Genomic DNA, 21127 nt, shown 5'->3' with positions numbered 1-21127 from the left:
TCCATTCGCCTTCCCTTTCCTCTCCCCACAACAGACACCCTGTGAGGTGGGTAAGGCAGAGAGAGCCCTGAGATTACTGAAGAAGAAGAAGAAGAGTTGGTTCTTAGATGCCGCTTTTCTCTACCCAAAGTAGTCTCAAAGCGGCTTACAATCCCCTTCCCTTTCCTCTCCCCACAACAGATGCCATGTGAGGGAGGGGAGGCTGAGAGAGCCCTGAGATTACTGAAGAAGAAGAAGAAGAGTTGGTTCTTAGATGCCGCTTTTCTCTACCCGAAGGAGACTCAAAGCAGCTTCCAACCACCTTCCCTTTCCTCTCCCCACAACAGACACCCTGTGAGGTGGGGAGGCTGAGAGAGCCCTGAGATTACTGAAGAAGAAGAAGAAGAAGAAGAAGAAGAAGAAGAAGAAGAAGAAGAAGAAGAAGAAGAGTTGGTTCTTAGATGCCGCTTTTCTCTACCCCAAGGAGTCTCAAAGCAGCTTCCAGTCGCCTTCCCTTCCTCTCCCCACAACAGGCAATCTGTGAGGTGGGTGAGGCTGAGAGAGCCCTGAGATTACTGAAGAAGCAGCAGAAGAGTTGGTTCTTCTATGCCATGTTTCCTTACCCGAAGGAGGCTCAGAGCGGCCCACTGGAATTGCAGGTCATCTCCAGACTAAAGAGATCCGTTCCCCTGGAGAAAATGGCTCCATACCCAAAGTGTCCATAACTGTTCTAGGAACCAGGGGCCTCTTCGCACTGGAGTCAGCCTCCGATCTCCCTGTCCTTTGGTTCTCCTAAAATGTTTCTTTCCAGATGTGCACCTTCTTCTGCACTGACTTGGTGGAGCCAGCCTGGCGTTGGTGTTAGGAGAAACAGTTTCTAATCTAGGGAGCTGGGCTGGATTCCCCACTCTTCCTCCACATGCAGCCAGCTGGGTGACCCTGAGCTAGTCACAGTCCTGATAGTGCTGTTCTCACAAAGCTCTCTCAGCCTCACCTACTTCCCAGGGTGTCTGCTGTGGGGAGAGGACGGGAAGGCGATTGTAAGCCGCTTTGAGACTCCTTCGGGCAGTGAAAAGTGGGGTATAAAAACAAACTCTCCTCCTCTTCCTCCTGCTCTCTGTCTCTTCCTGCCTTCCCCAGCAACAACCTCAAGACTTCCCGTCCCGCTGCCTCTCCGAGTTCTTCCAACGTCCCTCTCTCATCCTCCCAGGCCAGTCCGAAGTCCTCTGGGCAGGGACTGAACGTGACAGGCCCCCAAGCCACCTGCTTTTATCCCCACCCACCCCCAGGCCTCCTCTGGGGTGCAAACTTTTTGGAAACATCTTTGAGCCAAAGAAACTTTTGAATTGGCAGAAGATCAAAAAAAGGAAAAGAAAAAGAAAAAGAGAGACAGCCTGCTGCCAGCAGCAAAGGGCCCCCCTCTAATCCTCCTGCTGAAATATGACAGCCAGCTGGAAGATGGGGGGGGGGGTGGGACGGACGGGACGGCTGCATGGCAGACATGCGCCTGGGAAAGTAATCCTATTTGCCTCCTGCACCCCAATTCCGTCACTCGGAAACAATCCGTGATCTGGATTGGTACTGATGGGCCAGGCCCAGCTGTGTGTGTGTGTGTGTGAATGAACTTGTGTGCGAGGGAGGACATGATTTATTTATTTATTTAAAACCTATACAGCCCCCTGCAAGCATGCTCAGGGCTGTTTGCAACAATAAAACACAGTTGAAACCAACTCCCTCCCAACAACAACAACAACAACAACAACAACAACAACAATAATAATAAATATCTTCCTCTGGCTCAACTGGGAATCCAGAGCACATGCATGGTGGGTTCCTGCTACAGTTGCCAATCTCCAGCAGGGGCCTGGAGATTTCCTGGAATTACTTCTAGAGTTGCCAGTTCCGGGTTGGGAAATACTTAAAGATTTCGGGGGGTGGGGGGGCGAGCACTTTGTGGATCAGAGAGCCAGTGCTAGCTTCAAATTTATAAAGGATATACTAGAAGAACAATGCTTAACAGCACATCTTTAGTAAACACAGATTGAAGCCAAAGAGACCAGAAGACATTGGGTGAAATGCAATCCTTTTGTCCCACTACTAAAACATGCTCTAAAGGTAAAGGCATCCCCTGTGCAAGCACCGCGTCATGTCTGACCCTTGGGGTGACACCCTCCAGCGTTTTCATGGCAGACTTCATACGGGGTGGTTTGCCAATGCCTTCCCCAGTCATTACCGTTGACCCCCCAGCAACCTGGGTCCTCATTTTACCGACCTCGGAAGGATGGAAGGCTGAGTCAACCCTGAGCCGGCTGCTGGGATCGAACTCCCAACCTCATGGGCAAAGCTTTCAGACCGCATGACTGCTGCCTTACCACTCTGCGCCACAAGAGGCTCTCCGAAAACATGCTCTATCAGATGTGAAATACAGAGTAGGCACCTTTCTTCAGAAGTTACATCTTCCCACGGCTTGTTCCTCAGCTCACCTGGCAGCCGCATGGTCTAAGATGGCTACTCACATCTTCTCAAACCCAAACATCGATGGTGAGCAGGCAAAAGACACCTCCCCTGGTTCAAGTGGATTAAAATCACCTTCTGTGTCCCACCCACTCTGGGGGTATTCTGGGAAGAAGCAGCTCTTCTCTACCCCCCACAGCCCCCCAATTCAGACACCTGTTTGTAAAAGAAGAGGCTGGGAGAACCCCTTTGTTCCCTGGCGAGATCAATTAGCATTTGAAGGGAGTTGAGCAAGCGGGATAGCCTCACCTCTTCCCTCTCTCCACCGCTTGGAGAAAAGAAAACCTGCCCAGATTTACAGTCCCCAGGAGTTCTAAGCGTTGGGCATGGCTTCTGCCCCACTTCTGGGGGCCTCCCCGGAGAAGGGACACAGCTTACCTGACACTCGCATTTCAGCTTCTGCTCCTTCTGGAAAGCCAAGGTGCTGGTTAACACGGTAGAGGTGTAGCAGAAGCAGTGTTGGATCATGTGTTCATCCGCTTCGGTGTAGCTGCAGGGAGAAGAAGCAGAAGCATGTATCAGGGGTAGTCAAACTGCGGCCCTCCAGATGTCCATGGACTGCAATTCCCAGGAGCCCCTGCCAGCGAACGCTGGCAGAGGCTCCTGGGAATTGCAGTCCATGGACATCTGGAGGGCCGCAGTTTGACTACCCCTGATGTAGATTCTTGCACAAGAAAAGCAGAGAGCCAGCGGCTTAGAAGATAAGCGTCCTGCCTGATAGGACCAGTGACGGTCCTTCTATCTAGCCCAGCTTCCCATCTCACATTGAGGCCGACACAGGGAAGAGACGCTGATGCCCTTCCCCAACGTCGCCTCTTGGTTCTGGGGATCAGAGAATTAGTGCCTCTGAATGTGGTCCTTTTCAGTCACCAGTGACCAACATCTCCTCCACAAATCTGTCCAATCCCCCTTTACAAGCTGTTTATTCCTCTGGCCATCACTACACCCTCTGGCAACAAATTCCACGTTTTAAACATGTGTTGTATACGGATGTATTTGCTAACATAAGAAGAGCGTTGGCTCTGGTTCAGGCCAACTTCACCTCCTTCGGGCAGGAGACCCTGAGCAGATGTAGAAGATCTTAGTGCTCAAAATTTGTAATAGAACAGTCTGTTTTAAGTGAACTGGACATCTGTGTTTATCTACCTTATTCAATTTTCTATTGTTAACTTTTAAGATGTTTTAATTCCTGGTTTTAATGGATATTTTTGTAGCATCTTATGCTGGTCTATGACCGTAAGAAAACATACTAGTGCTCGTGGAGATAATAAGGGACGGTGGCCCTGTAGGTACGCTGGTCCCAGACCGACAAACCCTTGAAATTTTCCATTCTCCCCATAATCCCAATTTTCGATTCTCCCCATCATTCCAATTTGCCATCCACAAACGGAATCTGCCAGTTTCCACCCCTCCTTCAGTTTTTCAACTCATACTTCAAATGCAAAGTTTTAACCTCAAATTCCATTTCAAGTTTGTCGGCATCCCAGGATTTAAAACATGTCAAATACATTTTGTGCAAGTCTAATATTCTGAGTGGGGGTAAAGCAACTGGAAGGATAACTGAGTGGACGGTGTGAATTTTATTAATATGATTAAAAAATAGGGGGGGGGGAATCAAATTTGCCAGCTTTAAAAAAAATCCATTCGGGCAAGCACAGATAACTTTCTGCACCCAGATCTTAAGCAGTGATGAATGCCTGCAAACATTGTCAGGAGTGGGATATTTCCTTATGTATCAATTACCAAATGTTGTCAGAAATCGAACCCCGCTCAAATATCAACTGATTAAGTTACCCGGAGACTCTCTGATCGCACAATATGCAGAGGAGAATTTCAAAGTTGTTCTGCCTCTTTTTGTGACCACGAAGGAGATGGTCCCCTTGATCTGCGCCTGCTTACCTCTCTCCGCCGAGCTTGTTAAAAGCACAGGCCAGAGCGACCACTTGAGAGGTGGCCTGGCTGATGACGGGAACACACAACATGGACGTCACTTCAAATGCCAGCATGCTGTTCAGTTGCTTGTGCTCTTCCTGGAGGGGGAGGAAGGACAGGATCAGCGGCACAGTCCTCTCTCTGGCTTAGCCCTCCCAGAGGCCACTGAGCGGCACCATTTCAGATAACAACTGGGGCTCTAGGGAGGGAGGTGGGGAGCTCCCCCTCACTGGCCTTCTTCAAGCAGTGACTGGACAGATCCTTCTCCTGGATGCTGGAGGCTGATCCTGCACTGAGCAGGGGGTGGACTAGATGGCCTCCATGGCCCCTTCCCACTCTAGGATCCTAGGAGTCTAGTTCAGCAATGGAAGGGGCTGCCTAAGGAGGTGGGGAGCTCCCCCTCACTGGCCGTCTTCAAGCAGCGGCTGGACAGATCCTTCTCCTGGATGCTGGAGGCTGATCCTGCACTGAGCAGGGGGTGGGACTAGATGGCCTGGATGGCCCCTTCCCACTCTAGGATTCTAGGAGTCTAGTTCAGCCGTGGAAGGGGCTGCCTAAGGAGGTGGGGAGCTCCCCCTCACTGGCCGCCTTCAAGTAGCGGCTGGACAGATCCTTCTCCTGGGTGCTGGAGGCTGATCCTGCACTGAGCAGGGGGTTGGACTAGATGGCCTCCATGGCCCCTTCCCACTCTGGGATTCTAGGAGTCTAGTTCAGCCGTGGAAGGGGCTGCCTGAGGAGGTGGGGAGCTCCCCCTCACTGGCGGTCTTCAAGCAGCGGCTGGACAGATCCTTCTCCTGGATGCTGGAGGCTGATCCTGCACTGAGCAGGGGGTGGACTAGATGGCCTGCATGGCCCCCTCCCAACTCTCTGGTTCTAGGACGTGTATGACAACTGACTGATGAGCCAGAGAGCCTCCTTTCTCTGACTGGGGCTTTGCTCCGCTATCTCATGATTTTTCGTTCTCCCCCCCCCCCCCCCCCGGCCAATTAAGGAGTCCTCGGGTACCAGTCGTTCCTCCGCATCAACCAGATTTGTCACACTCCGTGTCAGATTAATGTCGCGTCTTAATTATGCAGGAGGAAGGACAGCTCCGGCGTTGTTTCCGGGCAAGGAGACATATAGAGCTTCACGTCTTTGCGAAATGTGAAAATGTGGACTTTAACCTGCAAAGCGTAACCATTTCAGCAGAACGGAAATTGAATTTTAAAGATGGAGCTGAAGAGAACACAATGTCTCCTTGGTGGAGGGATCAAAGAAGAGCTAGGGGTTCAAATGAAGCCGCGTGTCATGTAGGGTTGCCAGCTTCCAGGTAGCACCTGGAGAGCTCCCTCTATTGCCCTTGCTCTCCGGATGACAAAGATCAGGCCCCCTACAGAAAATGGCTGCTATGCTGATCCTGTGGCATTATACCTTGCTAAGGTCTTTTCTTAAGCAGTTTCCCAATGTAGGAACTCACAACTACCTGCCCACCCACAGTGACCCCGATTTCATGCCCAAGTGACCCCTCCAACAAAAATCTCCAGAATCCAGCCTGGCCTGGAGGAAATTCACCTGCCATCCCACAGTGGCGATCAGCAATTCCCTGGGTCTGCAAGGAGGGGCCACAAGAGACAAACGCTGGCACACCCCTTCCTGCCCACCCACTCCCCACCTGCCTGAGTTCACAGAATCAGCATTTCTGTCTATCTAGCTTCTGTCAGGAACTTCTTCCGGCGGTTTAGATGGAATTCAGAATCATACAATCCTAGAGTGGCAAGGGACCTCCCGGGCCATCTAGTCCAGCGGCCAGAAACCTTTTAAAGTCCGGGGACTGCTAGCAGGGGTGGAAGGGAGAGGGCGGCCCGGCAGCACCGCACATGTGTGGCAGCTCCGTGCATGCGCACAGCTTTCACGCCTGTGCCTGCCGGGCGTGCAAAAGCGCATATGCGACAGCTCTGCGCAAACAAGCATGCACGAAGTGGTCACACAAGCACATTTGTGCCCACCAGCATTCCAGCGAGTGCAAATGCACTTCCGTGGAGCTCTGCACACGTGCGAAGGCCTGGCAAGTGTACTTGAGCGCTGCGGGGAGGGGAGGGGAGGCGCCTCCCTCTCCCTCTCCCCCGCCACAGCCCTGTGGTGAGGCTTTCGCGGGCCGCCACTGGGCTGTGGACCAGGGGTTGACAACCACTGATCTAGTCCAACCACGGAAATTCTTTGGAATTAATTTCAACCCATTTGTTCTGGTCTGACCTTCTGGGGCAACAGAAAACAGATTGTATCACCTCTTATCACCTTCTCTCCAGGCTAAAATAGACCAAGCTCCCCCAACCTTTCCTCCTACGATTTGGTCTCCAAACCCCTCATAGAATGATAGAGTTGGAAGGGACCACCTGGGCCATCTAGTCCAACCCCCTGCACTGTGCAGGACACTCCCAACCCTCTCGCTCACCCACTGTCACCTGCCACCCCCTTGGAACCATCACAGAATCATGGTAACACTAGGTAGCTCTAGGAATCTCTGGAAACTCCATGGTTTTACCAAGGAGTATTTTGGCGATTCCTAGAGCTGCCTGACATAACTTCTGGGTTTTCCCTGGAAGTGATATCACAGTACTCATGACACAGTGCCCCCCCCATGTCCCCATCCCTGAAGCTCCCATTGGTTGCTACAAATGGTGTGAAAACTCTACTCAGCCCACCCATCCTTAGTGGACTCTTCTGAGAAAAATACATTTACTTCTTTTTATGTTCACTTTTCCCCACTGGACTCAAGGCAGATTCCACTGAGTGCCCAGTGGTGGAAGGCAGCTTCGTGTTGTGGCTAAAAGTGGCTGCTGCTAATCTAAAAAGCTGGGTTGGATTCCCCACTCCTCCTCCACATGCAGCCAGCTGAGCAGCCTTGGGCTAATCACATTTTGTAGAGCTGTTCTCACAGAGCAGTTCTGTTAGGGCTCTCTCAGCCCCACCTACCTCACAGGGTGTAGGTTCGGCTGGGACTCCTAGAAACCAATTCAAAATCTTAACCCCTATACTGTGCCATCTCTCTAAATGAATTACCAATATTTGGTGGCGCCCGTGAATGCAAAAAAGGGAGATGTTTGATCAGATCACACTCTCCCCCCTCGCGGGCTCGCTCTCACACTGCCACAAGGGAGCTGTAGTATAGGTGAAGGAAATGTCTTGCCAGGCTGAGATTTTCAAACTGGCCCAATGTCCTCTAATTTGCCTCCCCCCCTTTCATTTGTTTCTGAGAGATTCCTTGTGCCTCAGACGGCACACGGGGCTCTCAAAGTGATTGGTATGTTCAGAAAAAACCTCCCCGGCTCCGTTCGTTGTCACGGAGGAAAGTTTATATTCCAGACGGCCTTCCTAGGAGCCTTCCTCCTGCCAGGCTGCTGGCCTGCTGTTTGCTCTTGCAAAGGTCACATTTACATGATGCTCCCCCCACAACGCTCATCCAGGGGAGTGGATTCTCAAGCCTTGCAGGTATTTAATTAGTCTGTACATCCAAATCCCTTTTGCCAAAAACCCAGGCCAGGGTCAGAGACCAGGCCAGTCGCATGAAAAACAAGAACAGGGTTGAAGTCAAGTTGCCAATCTCCAGGCCACAGAGACCAGCCCCCCCCCCCCCCAGAGAAGAGGGCTGCCTTGGTGGGCGGAGTCTGTGGCATTACACCCAATCAAAGTTCCTCCCTTCCGCAAACCCCGCCCTCTTCCAGCTCTACCCCAAATCTTCAGGTATCTTCCAGCCCAGAGCTGGCAGCCCTACAATAAAGCAATTTGCCTGGCGATGGGCTGGGGGCATGGGGGGGGGGGGCTGGTTGCCCCAAACACAGGAAACCACTGGGGGAAGTTTGCTTTTGACATCACGGAGTAATCCAGGTAAACAAAGGGGGCTCCCAAGCTAGGTTGCCAGGCTTGGAGCACGCTATGAGAAGACAAGAGTCACCGGAAAGGACAACAGCATACGGAAAAGTGGAAGGGAGAAGAGGAGGAGCCCCCCATGAGACGGAGCGAGTCCGAGAAGGAAGCCTCGGAGGTCCCCCCTTTGCAAGACCCAGATAAGGCTGTCACCAAGAGGATGGCATTTTATATAGACACACACACACACACACACACACTCATCCATCCATCCATCCATCCATCCATCCATCCATCCATCCATCCAACTATCTACCTACCTACCTACCTACCGTCTGTCTTTCTTTATTCCAAGAAGTGAAAATGACAAAACTGAGGCTACTGGACTTTGGTCACAGTCTGAGAAGAGTCTCCGGAAAAGGCAACAAAGCTAGGAAGAATGGGAGGCATCAGAAAGAGGAAGACCTGACATGAGGTCACAGTCCCTGTGCTGTATACGGCATTGGCCAGACCCCACCTGGAGTCCTGTGGGCATTTCTGGAGGCCTCACTTCAAAAAGGACGTGGGCAAAGTGGAGAGGGGGCAGAGGAGAGCGAGGAGGAGGATCCAGGGCCTGGGAACCAAACAACCACTATCAGGAATGGCTAAGGGACCTGGGAATGTCCAGCCTGGAGAAGAGGAGGCTGAGAGGGGACAGGATGGCTCCCTAGAAGGATCTGAAAGGTGGGGCAGCAGAGGAGGGGACCTGCAGAGAAAATATAGCCCCCCCCCGCTCCTTGGTATAGTTTAAACTGTCTCTATTTAGCCTTCTTCACTGTTTTCATTTTTTGGGTGCTCTACGAGTTTCCCACAGTTTCTCTCCTCATTAGCGTATCTTTCCCTTCCTCTCCCATCTTTTCTCATGTTTCTAAAGAAAGCCTATTTTAATTGGGTTTTCATGATAATTTATTGCAAAACGCGCGATGTTCAGTGCACTGACTGGCAAGGAAACCGGCAATAAGTCAAATTATTGCTACACATTAATTGCCCTGATGTTCTCTTCCTCTGTCTCTTGCTATTACAGAGGAAGACTAAGGATGGGGGGCATGGGGGCGGGGAGAAAATATAGCCCCCCCCCCCGACTCCTTGGTATGGTGTTTAAGAGCGGCGGCTTCTAATCTGGAGAAGTGAATAAAGCCATTCTGGCTAAGCAGAAATCTCAGATTTCTAAGCAGAGGCTGGAGAGCCATCTGACGGAGAGGCTGATTCTGTGAAGGCTCAAGGGGGTGGCAGGTGACTGTGGAGGAGCGAGAGGGTTGGGAGTGTCCTGCACAGTGCAGGGGGTTGGACTAGATGACCCAGGAGGTCCCTTCCAACTCTAGGATTCTAAATTCCATCTAAACATCCGGAAGAAGTTCCTGACAGAGCGGTTTCTCAGTGGAACAGGCTTCCTCGGGAGGTGGTGGGTTCTCCGTCTTTGGAGATTGTTAAACAGAGGCTGGAGAGCCATCTGACGGAGAGGCTGATTCTGTGAAGGCTCAAGGGGGTGGCAGGTGACTGTGGAGGAGCGAGAGGGTTGGGAGTGTCCTGCACAGTGCAGGGGGTTGGACTAGATGACCCAGGAGGTCCCTTCCAACTCTAGGATTCTAAATTCCATCTAAACATCCGGAAGAAGTTCCTGACAGAGCGGTTTCTCAGTGGAACAGGCTTCCTCGGGAGGTGGTGGGTTCTCCGTCTTTGGAGATTGTTAAACAGAGGCTGGAGAGCCATCTGACGGAGAGGCTGATTCTGTGAAGGCTCAAGGGGGTGGCAGGTGACTGTGGAGGAGCGAGAGGGTTGGGAGTGTCCTGCACAGTGCAGGGGGTTGGACTAGATGACCCAGGAGGTCCCTTCCAACTCTAGGATTCTAAATTCCATCTAAACATCCGGAAGAAGTTCCTGACAGAGCGGTTTCTCAGTGGAACAGGCTTCCTCGGGAGGTGGTGGGTTCTCCGTCTTTGGAGATTGTTAAACAGAGGCTGGAGAGCCATCTGACGGAGAGGCTGATTCTGGGAAGGCTCAAGGGGGTGGCAGGTGACAGTGGGTGAGCGAGAGGGTTGGGAGTGTCCTGCATAGTGCAGGGGGTTGGACTAGATGACCCAGGAGGTCCCTTCCAACTCTAGGATTCTAAATTCCATCTAAACATCCGGAAGAAGTTCCTGACAGAGCGGTTTCTCAGTGGAACAGGCTTCCTTGGGAGGTGGTGGGTACTCCGTCTTTGGAGATTGTTAAACAGAGGCTGGAGAGCCATCTGACGGAGAGGCTGATTCTGTGAAGGCTCAAGGGGGTGGCAGGTGACTGTGGAGGAGCGAGAGGGTTGGGAGTGTCCTGCACAGTGCAGGGGGTTGGACTAGATGACCCAGGAGGTCCCTTCCAACTCTATTCTATGATTCTGTTACCTGAAGGGCAGCTGTAATAGCAGGAGATCTCCAGTCACCACCTGGAGACTGGCAACCCCATCCCCAGCTCAGGTTAAAACGAGCCACAAATGATCGGATGACACCTGTCACTAAGGCTGGCTTTCTCAGCCAGGGTTTTGTGAAGCCCTGGGCTTTCCTTACAGCTGTGGAAGGGTTTCCCAAATGGTTAATGAGTTCATTAATCTTATATGTATTTTTAAAGCTGGTTAAGCATTTATCAGGTTGTGAGACCATATATGGTCATGTTGACCCCACCCCCTCCCCAAATGGCCAATGATGGGCCTGCAGGGGGTGGGGAGGGGAGGGACCAAGGTGGGCGTGTCCAGAGCTCGGCTTCCCAGCCCTCTTCTGCACCATCAGGCGGCTTCCAGGGTCACTTAAAGCCTGAAGGATGTTTCCGAGGCTTCTCAACGGTAAAGTCAAGACAGGCTGGTGTAGTAATTAAAGAAAGCAAACACAGGATTAATTTTAATTTCAAGAAGGAAGCCAGATCTCGACTGATAAACCTGAAGCACGGATTACAGTTTATGAACCGGTTGCCGGCTTAAAAAATTAATGCATCGTGATTGATATTTGTGTTCATTGCATTTTTTTTTCTTTCTCCTTCCTTTTTTGTACTATTTTGTTCCTCTTTTTTAATCAGTTGACAAATCTTTAATAATAATTGCTTTGGTGTCTGGGGATCTGACACTCACATACTTGGGAGATTTTGGGGGGCAGGGTTTGAGGAGGGGCCGAGGCCACAGAGCCCCCCCCCCTCCCAAGCAGCCGTCTCTTCCTTATATTTTACCATCTTTTAGTCCCCATTTTTATATAAAAGGTAAAGGTATCCCCTGTGCAAGCACCGGGTCATGTCTGACCCTTGGGGTGACGCCCTCCAGCGTTCTCTTGGCAGACTCAATACGGGGTGGTTTGCCAGTGCCTTCCCCAGTCATTACCGTTTACCCCCCAGCAGCAAGCTGGGTCCTCATTTTACCCACCTCGGAAGGATGGAAGGCTGAGTCAACCTTGAGCTGGCTGCTGGGATCGAACTCCCAGCCTCATGGGCAGAGCTTCAGACAGCATGTCTGCTGCCTTACCACCCTGCGCCACAAGAGGCTCTATTATTATATAACATGAGTGTATTTAAAATATCAGATCACTGAGAAAGACCCCAAGAGTTTCGGGGGGGGGGGTTGTATCTGATCTTTTATCCATGCGTCAATATGCTCGGGATTCGTACAATAGTGGGAGCCTAATGTTGATGTTTTTTAATGTTTAAATGTGCGCACGAATATTTGTATTTTAATATTCAGTATTTTCTTCTGCTGCTCTACCTCTGAAGCTCCTAACTTGCAAACAAACCAGGAGAGGGGGATCTCATCGAGACTTCCCCGAATAAAGCCATTGCTGTGGTCTCATTTCTCCTCTCTCAAGCAGTGACCTGTCCCTCTACTCCAAAATACCGTTTGCTCAGCTGATTAGGCCAGCTCCCCGAGCCTTCTCCCCCTTGCATTTGTACTGAGCCCCTCTGAGTGACCTCCTGCTAGTCATGATCTCCACAAGGCACCGATCGGCCCAAAGAGAGGATCCCAGGAAAGATCGCTCACAATACAAAGAGAAACCATTTTAAATAGGGCAGACGGCCCGCAGTTAGGGGCAGGGGACCTCCCCTGTTTGGAGCCTCTCCCTGCAGTTTGGAGTTTTAAGGAATTGGGGGAAATTACTTCCCCCTCCCCCCCAACCAGTAAAAAACCAGGAAGTATAGAATCATAGAATCATAGAATCATAGAGTTGGAAGGGGCCATACAGGCCATCTAGTCCAACCCCCTGCTCAACGCAGGATCAGCCCAAAGCATCCTAAAGCATCCAAGAAAAGTGTGTATCCAACCTTTGCTTGAAGACTGCCAGTGAGGGGGAGCTCACCACCTCCTTAGGCAGCCTATTCCACTGCTGAACCACTCTGACTGTGAAAAACATTTTCCTGATATCTAGCCTATATCGTTGTACTTGAAGTTTAAACCCATTACTGCGTGTCCTCTCCTCTGCAGCCAACAGAAACAGCATCCTGCCCTCCTCCAAGTGACAACCTTTCAAATACTTAAAGTAAACACCACATGTATCATGTAAGGGGAAGATGCTCTCATTTGGGGGCAAAATGCTAAGGTAGGAAGCTAATATGGTGTATGCTACCACAAGCCCCTAGAGAAGGGATATGAATTTGAAAATAAATAACTAAGTAATTGCATTCTGCAGGGGGTTGGACTAGATGACCCCAGGGGTGCCTTCCAACGCCATGGTTCTATGATCCTGCCGTAGAGGCTTTGCCCATAAACCAGATCACCACCTACGTCACTTCTGGGCTCTGTAGCGATGCCGTGTTTGCTTCTTGTATCTTCCCTCCCCGTTCCTGGTAAATCCTCCCCTCCAATCCCCTGCTGGCTGATCCAACAGAATGGCCAACTCTACTTCTAAACTGACTGATTTATAAGAATTTAGGCAGATGGTGAGTGGGTGGGCAGAGGGGATGGTCTTGGTGCTTGGCTCTTGTGGCCCTTCCTTGCATGCCCAGGGAAATGCCAATCACCACTTAGGGGTCAGGAGGCAAATTTCCTCCAGGCCAGATTGGCTAGGAATTTTTTTTGGGGGGGGGATCACTGAGGCATGGAATTGGGGTCACTGTGGGTGGGCAGGTAGTTGTGAATTTCCTGCATTCTGCAGGGGGTTGGACTAGATGACCCTGGAGGACCCTTCACATTCTATGATTCCATGACCCGCAGCTGTCTAATTCCAACTTCATCCCAGAGGAGGTAGCATGGGGCATAAAACACACACTTTTTGGGAACACTCCCAGGCCCCCGATGATAGGGAGATGGGCAACGTTAGGCTAAGAACCACCATTAAACTGCCGCTGTTATTTCTCCCAGGTCGTGCCAGACCCTCTGCGGCTCCCGCCTGCTGCTGAGAGGGAACCCTGCTCACCCCGCTGATATCTTGCAGAGTGATCGACTTCTTCTCCTCCACCACCTTTCCCAGCCGTCCAAATGTGAGCTGCGGGAGAACAAAAGATGGCAGTGAGAATTGGCAGCTGAGTGCAGGGGCAAAAAATAACAATTAAAAAAATTGAGACACGCTCCGGTTGCAGCTTACTGGAATTTCCGGATTTCAGGTGTGCCCTTGGGTGAGATTTGAGTCCCAGGGGACCAACCAAACTGGGGGGTGGGGAGGAAATGAGCTTTTGTGAGCCCCAGCTCCCTTCATCAGATACAAGCTGGAATGGAGATCTGTTATATATCCCAGTCCAAAGGTGGAGTTGCAAAGAAAGGAGACACGATGCAGAGGTATGATGCAAGGTGTCATCAGCTCGATGAAAGCAGGGGAGAATTGATTTAAAGCAGGGCAGGAAATAGTTTTTTGGCATGATGCCTCTGCTTTCTGAGTTCCTTCTTTACAACACCCCTCTCACCTGTGGGCAGAGTTTAAATATGCAAAAATATGCAAACCAGGAGTAAAGCACCAGTAGCTTAAAGCACAAATACCTTAATTGAGAAGAGAAACAACTGTGTAGAGATGAGAGGGGAGAGAGAGAGAGTCCTAACAGTCTAACTGACTAACTGCAGGCAAGCAGGAAGGGAGTGTCTCCAAAGGAGCAGGAAGTCTCCCATGGAGCCAATCAGGATGCAGGAGGAGAGAATTTGAAAAAATACCAGAAAGTTCCTAATCCAAATATGCTAAGGACACACCTCCTCCAATGCCCCCCCCCCCATAGCATAGTCTTCATATTCAGCTGATTCAGGCACACAACAAATCCTGCATATTCTTACACCACCTTCAGACTGGGACATGAGGACGCAGGGTTGTGGCTACACATTTTAAATTGATTCCTGAACTTCAGTTGTACCCTGATGCATCACTGGCCTGTATCAGCCAAAGGTATCAGAAAGCATGCTCAGCAGACGCTCTACCCATAAGCTCCCAAGGCCTTTCCCCTAAATACTGATGGCGAACACACATCCATCCTAAAGAGACTTTCCCGGGAGTAGACCCCACTGAATCGCATGAGTAGACCAGCTTAGAATTGCTCCCTTAGATTCTGACCCCAGGAGAAGGCCATGTGCTGAGCAGTGTCTGAAAAATGAGTGCTCCCCACCTGCGTGCTCACAATCTGTAAATTATGATGATCCGTACTTGACTCCTACTCACGTGCAACTCCTTAGCGGGCATTTTCCACCACTGGCAGGGCAATGGAAGGGCATGAAGCAGCGACTCGACCCCATCCCGTAATCTTGAGCGGAGGCCCGGAAGTTAATTCGGAGTAAGAATCTGGTTCTAACTTTCTCTCTCTCCCATCGAGTTGAATTTGCCCTGCACTGTGATCTCACAACATAGGCTGGGAAATATGGGACATTGTGGGGTCTGGACTAAGTACGACTGACTCCATTTATGTCAAGGGCTTGGGGCTGACTTCCTACCTGGGTACCGTTTTCGGTGGTAACTTTGTTAAGAGTATTAGAAGATAAGAACCTGCAAAGATGCGGGAATGGACCAGAGGCCCATCTCGCCCCAAATCCACTCTCAAACCAGTTCGTTTGGAGCGACAAGAACAGGACACAGAGACCGAGACCTGTCCAGATGTTGCCTCCGAGCTCTACGATTCAGAGGTGGGCTGCCCCTGGATGTGGAAGTTCCTTTCAGTCACCACAAATGGACTCTCCTCCTCCATAAACTTGCCTAACCCCCTTGTAAAGCCACCTGTGGCCTTGACTACATTATCTGGCCAAAAAATCCACATTTTAATCACTCTCGTGTAAAGAAATGTATCCTTTGGTTCATCCTGAATTGACAACCCATTCAATCTGTTGGGCGCCCTCGAGGCCTAGAATTTTGGGAGAGGGAGAAAAAATTCTCCTTGCCAGCTCCCTCCACCCCTGGCATAGTTTTATAGATGCTTTATTGTGTTGCCTCTTAGTTGTCTCTTTGCTGAGTCTCTTGGCTGACATCTGTACTTCTCCAGCTCTGCGATATTATGATTTACGGGAACAGGGCTTCCTCTGTGCCCCTTGTTTTGCTAAGAAAGAGTTCCTTTTTCCCTATAGCAGTGGTGGCCAAATCGTGGCTCTCCAGATGTCCATGGACTACAATTCCCATGAGTCCCTGCCAGCATGGCAGGGGCTCATGGGAATTGTAGTCCATGGACATCTGGAGAGCCACAGTTTGGCTACCCTTGCCCTTCAGAAGGCAGTCCTTGATACATTTCTGCTCAGAGTGCTTCACTACGGTGCAGGTCAAACACAGATCCGTCCTAGCTCAAGAAGCAGAAGTTCATTTTAAAATAGCCTGCCTTTCACTACCCGAAGGAGTATCAAAGCTGCTTACAATCACTTTTTTTCCCCCACAACAGACAACCTGTGAGGGAGGTGAGGCTGAGAGAGCTCTGGGAGAACTGCGACGGTCCCAAGGTCACGCAGCCGGCTGCATTTGGAGCGTGAAAACAAACCCAGTTCTCCAGATCAGAGGCTGCCGCTCAGAGAAGGAAAGATCTTTATTAATGAGGCAATTGAACGCAACCCCTTTCTACCAGAGCTCAGCTGTGCAGAGCGCGGTGGGTTTTGGCATTCTCTCTGCATCCTACGCCCTTATCACGGTGACATGCACAACCGTGCCGGAGCCTTCTGAAGGCTGTTGAATATTTCAGCAGGAGAAGATTATGTACAGTACATAAATCAAGGAGACAGACGCTCCGGCGTTTCTCAGCACAGCGTCCTGAGCACAAACATCACTTAACCTTCCTGCCGTCACCGTTTACGGCGCTATTATCTACCTGCGCGATCCGCCTGGCGGAGACGGATCGCTCTATCGAGCCATCTGGAGACACCGCTAACGGGGCTGTCTCTCGAACAGGGTCATGACCCCAGCTCTACTGGCCGCATGCCTTGCTGCTGTTCGTTTCAGCTGGGCTTGGAGCAGGAGAACTTGACCTGCTGAACTGCAGCCTGTGGAATTCATACCGGCCTGAGGTTCTTTGGAAGTATTTTGATAGAAGTCCTGGGAGGGCTGGTCCGATAGCCAGGACACCAGAATGGAACTTCCGAATCCAGGCGCATTATTTGGGGCCGGCATCTTCATACGATGAGGAAGTCAAATATGGGTTTAGACAGATCTGTGGAAGATTATCTGCAGATTCTTCTCACCATGGCGACTGAGAGGGACCTCCTCATTTAGGGGAAGTCAACCTTTGGATCCAAGAGCCTCAGCCTCCCTGCCCTGTGGCTGGCCCTCCAGAATAACTGACTGGCCACTGCAGGAGACGGGAGGCTGGACTGGATGGACCCTCACAAGAATACTGGGCTAAAATGAATTTTAATAGTGAAAAATGTAAAGTTCTGCATTTAGGTAGGAAAACTCAAATGCCTAACTATAGGATGGGTGAGACTTCTCTCGGCAGTAGTACATGTGAAAAGGATCTGGGGGTCTGAACATGAGTCAGCAGTGTGACTCAGTAGCTAAAAAGGCAAACGGGATTTTGCCTCCCCAGGGTCTCAGGTGGAGGTCTTCCCCCTCCCCTCCTGCCTGGTCCTTTTAACTGGAGATGCTGGGGATTGAACCTGGGACCTTCTGCCTGCCAAGCAGAGGCTCTGCCACTGAGCCAGGGTCTCAGGCCAAGGTCTTTCCCATCCCCTCCTGCCTGGTCCTTTCAACGGGAGATGCCGGGGATTGAACCAGGGACCTTCTGCAGGCCAAGCAGACACTCCTACCACACAGCTGTGGCCCTTCCCCATAACTCTCCAGGGTCTCAGGTGGAGGTCTTTCCCCTCCCCTCCTGCCTGGTCCTTTTAACTGGAGATGCTGCTGGGGATTGAACCAGGGACCTTCCGCATGCGAAGCAGAGGCTCTCCCCCTGAACCATGGCCTTTCCCTGTGGATACCTGGTGTGTCAGCCGCAGCCCTTCTCCAAAGACTTGGACTCCAACTCCGAATAGAGGCCCTCCCTGCTCCACTCTCGTCAGAAGAAGCTGGGCAGGCAAAGCCAGAACAATCCTCCCTCTTCCTTTTTATTTATTGGGGATATTTATATGCCTTCCTCTCCTTTGAGCATCTCAGGAACACCATGTAAATAAGCAGTGGGGTCTCTTGCAGGGGGTCGAGACCCTGCCACAGCTGAGGTTCTGCAGAATGCTACCCTGCACCCCCAGGAATGATTGACAGGGAGGAAAACAGCGGCGGAAGGTTGCAGATGGAAAACAGTTGAGTGACTCACGGGAAAACTGATCTCCTCCTCGAGGACTTTATCCCCCACGACCTGCAAGAAACAAGCCACGGGGACAATGAAAAGCTGCCTCTGTGTATTCATCTAAGAGCTTTGGGGACCACCTCTGACCTCAAAGGACTTTGCACAACGCAGAAGATTAAGCCCCCCCCCCCCCCCCCGCATAAGCCAGAGAAATAAAACCTGGAAGTACCAATAAGCAAATCAAAATTACAGCTAAAAAGGCTTAAAGGCATTGGAAGGAAGGAAGTGAAGGACAGTAAAGGCTGTGCAGCTTTAGGAAGCGTTTCAGATTGGGAGATAAAAGGATGCACAAACCGCTTGTTCATCCTGCACCATGTCCCCAAAGGACTGGAGGGGAGCAACAAGAATTTGAAACATCACCTGTGCCGATTATGCAGAAAAAGAGCTCCAAAGGCCTTGCTATGTGCGCAGGGCAAAAGGCACCCGAATCGATCAAGCCTGCAGACTTCAAGGTTAGACTGCTGTAATTTGGGGCTCCCCTTGAAGACTGTTTGGCAAACAGGTACTGGCTTGGTGTTGTGGTTAAGAGCAGCGGCTTCTAGTCTGGCATGCCGAGGTTGATTCCCCGCTCCTCCACACGCAGCCAGCTGGGCGACCTTGGACTAGTCGCAGTCCTGATAGGGCTGTTCTCACAGAGCAGTCCTGTCAGAGCTTTCTCAGCCCCACCTACTTCACAGGGTGCCTATTGCAGGGAGAGGAAGGGACGGCCATCGTAAGTCACTTGGAGACTCCTTTTGGGCAGTGAAAAGCGGGGTATAAAACCTAACTCTTCTTCTTCTTTATCCAGCAAGGAGGATAAAGTGCATGAGCCCAAGATTCCATCTATTGCTGCCGGTGTATTGTTGAACACTGCTTGAGGCAGGGGTGGTCAAACTGCGGCCCTCCAGATGTCCATGGACTACAAATCCCATGAGCCCCTGCCAGCGAACGCTGGCAGGGGCTCATGGGATTTGTAGTCCATGGACATCTGGAGGGCTGCAGTTTGACTACCCCTGCCTTAAGGGGTTGGATTTGACCTTAAGTTCATGGACTGGGCTGGCCCTCTGTCTGCTGAGTCCCCCTCCAGTGGCCTCTGCCAGCCCCCTGCCCCACTTCCTTCCCTCCCTTGCCCGCCCGCATGGAATCCGCCTCCCTGCCAGGCCCGTCTTTCTCTCTGTCTCCCTCGTCTTGTTTTACAGGCCGGCAAAAGCTTCTTTCCTCCTGACAGGCGCTTGGGATGGAAATATAATCTTCCCTAGCCCGATTGTTTCCCTCCGGTTTGCGATTTATGGAACATTTTACAACATTTTAGCTGTCATTTGAATTAGCTTTTGGGTATTAACGGGCTGATTTTAATCTGTAAGCTGCTTTGGAAAGCCGTTTTGGGGGCAAATCGGTATTAAAACATGTTGCTGTTAAATAAATACTTTGCTTTTTCACTCAGGCCATTCGCGGGGTGAGGTTTATTTTTGGGGGGGGGAGCAACTGAGGCGGGGAAGGTACTGGTGATGCTCTAATACGAAACAGCAGCGGAGAATCTCGAAAGACAGAAGCTGATTTCTCAGGGCTCAGGTCCTGCTTGTTGGTGTTTGTACCAAGAGAAAAAAGGTTTAGGAACCATATTTAGCCCAATAAGGAAAGGAATCTTACTTAAAAGCCAATAACAATCAATGTTCGGAAGTAAAATCCCACAAGATTACGGAGGATTGGGGGATAATGGGGGTGGGGTGAGAGCAAAAGGCCCCCCTCTCTGCTGCCACGTACATCACAAAGCGCTTTATTTATTTTCTGCATTTATATGCCACTTTGCTTTTCAGTGGGGGCGGCTTCCAACATTCTCCCCTTCTAGAGTTTGTCTGGAAAACAGCCTTGTGAGGCTGGTTTGTCTGTGTTGGCAGATTTTATGCCAAGGAGATTTTATATATGCCACTGTCTGCTTAAAGAATAAAGAGCTTTACTGAGGAGAAACAGTTTAGGAGAGGAGAGGAGAGGAGAGGAGAGGAGAGGGGAGGGGAGAGGGGAGGGGAGGGGAGGGGAGGGGAGAGGAGAGGAGAGGGGAGGGGAGGGGAGGGGAGAAGGGAGGGGAGGGGAGAGGAGAGGAGAGGAAAGGAGAGGAGAGGGGAGAGGAGAGGGGAGGGGAGGGGAGGGGAGGGGAGAGGAGAGGAGAGGAGAGGAGAGGGGAGGGGAGGGGAGGAGAGAGGGGAGGGGAGGGGAGAGGGGAGGGGAGGGGAGAGGAGAGGAGAGGAGAGGAGAGGAGAGGAGAGGGGAGGGGAGGGGAGGGGAGAGGAGAGGAGAGGAGAGGAGAGGAGAGGAGAGGGGAGAGGGGAGGGGAGGGGAGGGGAGAGGGGAGGGGAAGGGAGGGAGAGGGGAGAGGGGAGAGGGGAGAGGGGAGAGGGGAGGGGAGGGGAGAGGAGAGGAGAGGAGAGGAGAGGAGAGGAGAGGAGAGGAGAGGAGAGGAGAGGAGAGGAGAGGAGAGGAGAGGAGAGGAGAGAGAGTGTCCTAACTGACTGTTAGGACTCTCTCTCTCTCTCCTCTCTAACTGATTAACTGTTGTTGTGGAGGGAATCAGGGAGGAAGTCTGTTCAAAGGAGCAGAAAGTCTCCAATTTAGCCAATGGGAACAAAGGGGGAGATTATTTGGAGAATGGTGGAGAATTAGTTCCCCACGGCCCTGCCATCGGTCAGGTGGCTGGGGAGGAGGGGGAGAACTTACCCCGAAAGACAGTGAGGTCCATCAGATGCACAGTGAGGTATCTACATCACTGCCCATGTGATCCAGAAATGACATCATTGCAGCCGGGTCATTGGGGCGGCATTCTGGTATTCAGGCAAAAAAACTACGTTAGAAGCCAAATTTACCATAGAGTTTTTGCCCAAATGCTAGAGGCTCGCCTTGATGTCCCAGATGTGATGAAGTCACTTCCAGGTCACATGGTCAGTGATGTAGATCCGTCGCTGCAAGTCAGAGGGGCCTCCCTGCTGCTCCCACCAAGTTCCCACCATCTCTCATTGGTTGCCAGGCAACCGTACACAATGATCTCGCGCCTTGAATAAATCTTTGCCGGTCTTAAGGGTGCCGTTGGACTCAAATTTTGTTTGGTTACTTCAGACCGACACGGCGATCTACCTGAATCCGACTCAAGCAAGGGAGCCACGAGGGCCCTCCGTTACCC

At 51.3% G+C, this 21127-nt stretch overlaps 1 protein-coding gene across 2 annotated transcripts in view; it reads right to left on the bottom strand.

The window, feature by feature from the left end:
* The window catches only part of LOC143839312 (cGMP-dependent 3',5'-cyclic phosphodiesterase-like), a 273064-nt gene that overhangs the window by 33989 nt on the left and 217948 nt on the right, over positions 1 to 21127 (bottom strand). For both annotated transcript variants that reach the window (XM_077341146.1, XM_077341147.1), the window contains 4 exons: positions 17944 to 17985; positions 13668 to 13736; positions 4393 to 4523; positions 2872 to 2983 (listed from right to left, as the gene is read on the bottom strand). In XM_077341146.1, coding sequence (XP_077197261.1) covers positions 2872 to 2983; positions 4393 to 4523; positions 13668 to 13736; positions 17944 to 17985 — 354 coding nt within the window. The remainder of the gene's footprint in view (positions 1 to 2871; positions 2984 to 4392; positions 4524 to 13667; positions 13737 to 17943; positions 17986 to 21127) is intronic.

This window comes from Paroedura picta, chromosome 6 (genome assembly GCF_049243985.1).
Source record: "Paroedura picta isolate Pp20150507F chromosome 6, Ppicta_v3.0, whole genome shotgun sequence".
Classification (NCBI taxonomy): domain Eukaryota; kingdom Metazoa; phylum Chordata; class Lepidosauria; order Squamata; family Gekkonidae; genus Paroedura; species Paroedura picta.
Note: the sequence above shows the minus strand (reverse complement) of the source record. Positions and strands in the feature narration are given on the sequence as shown.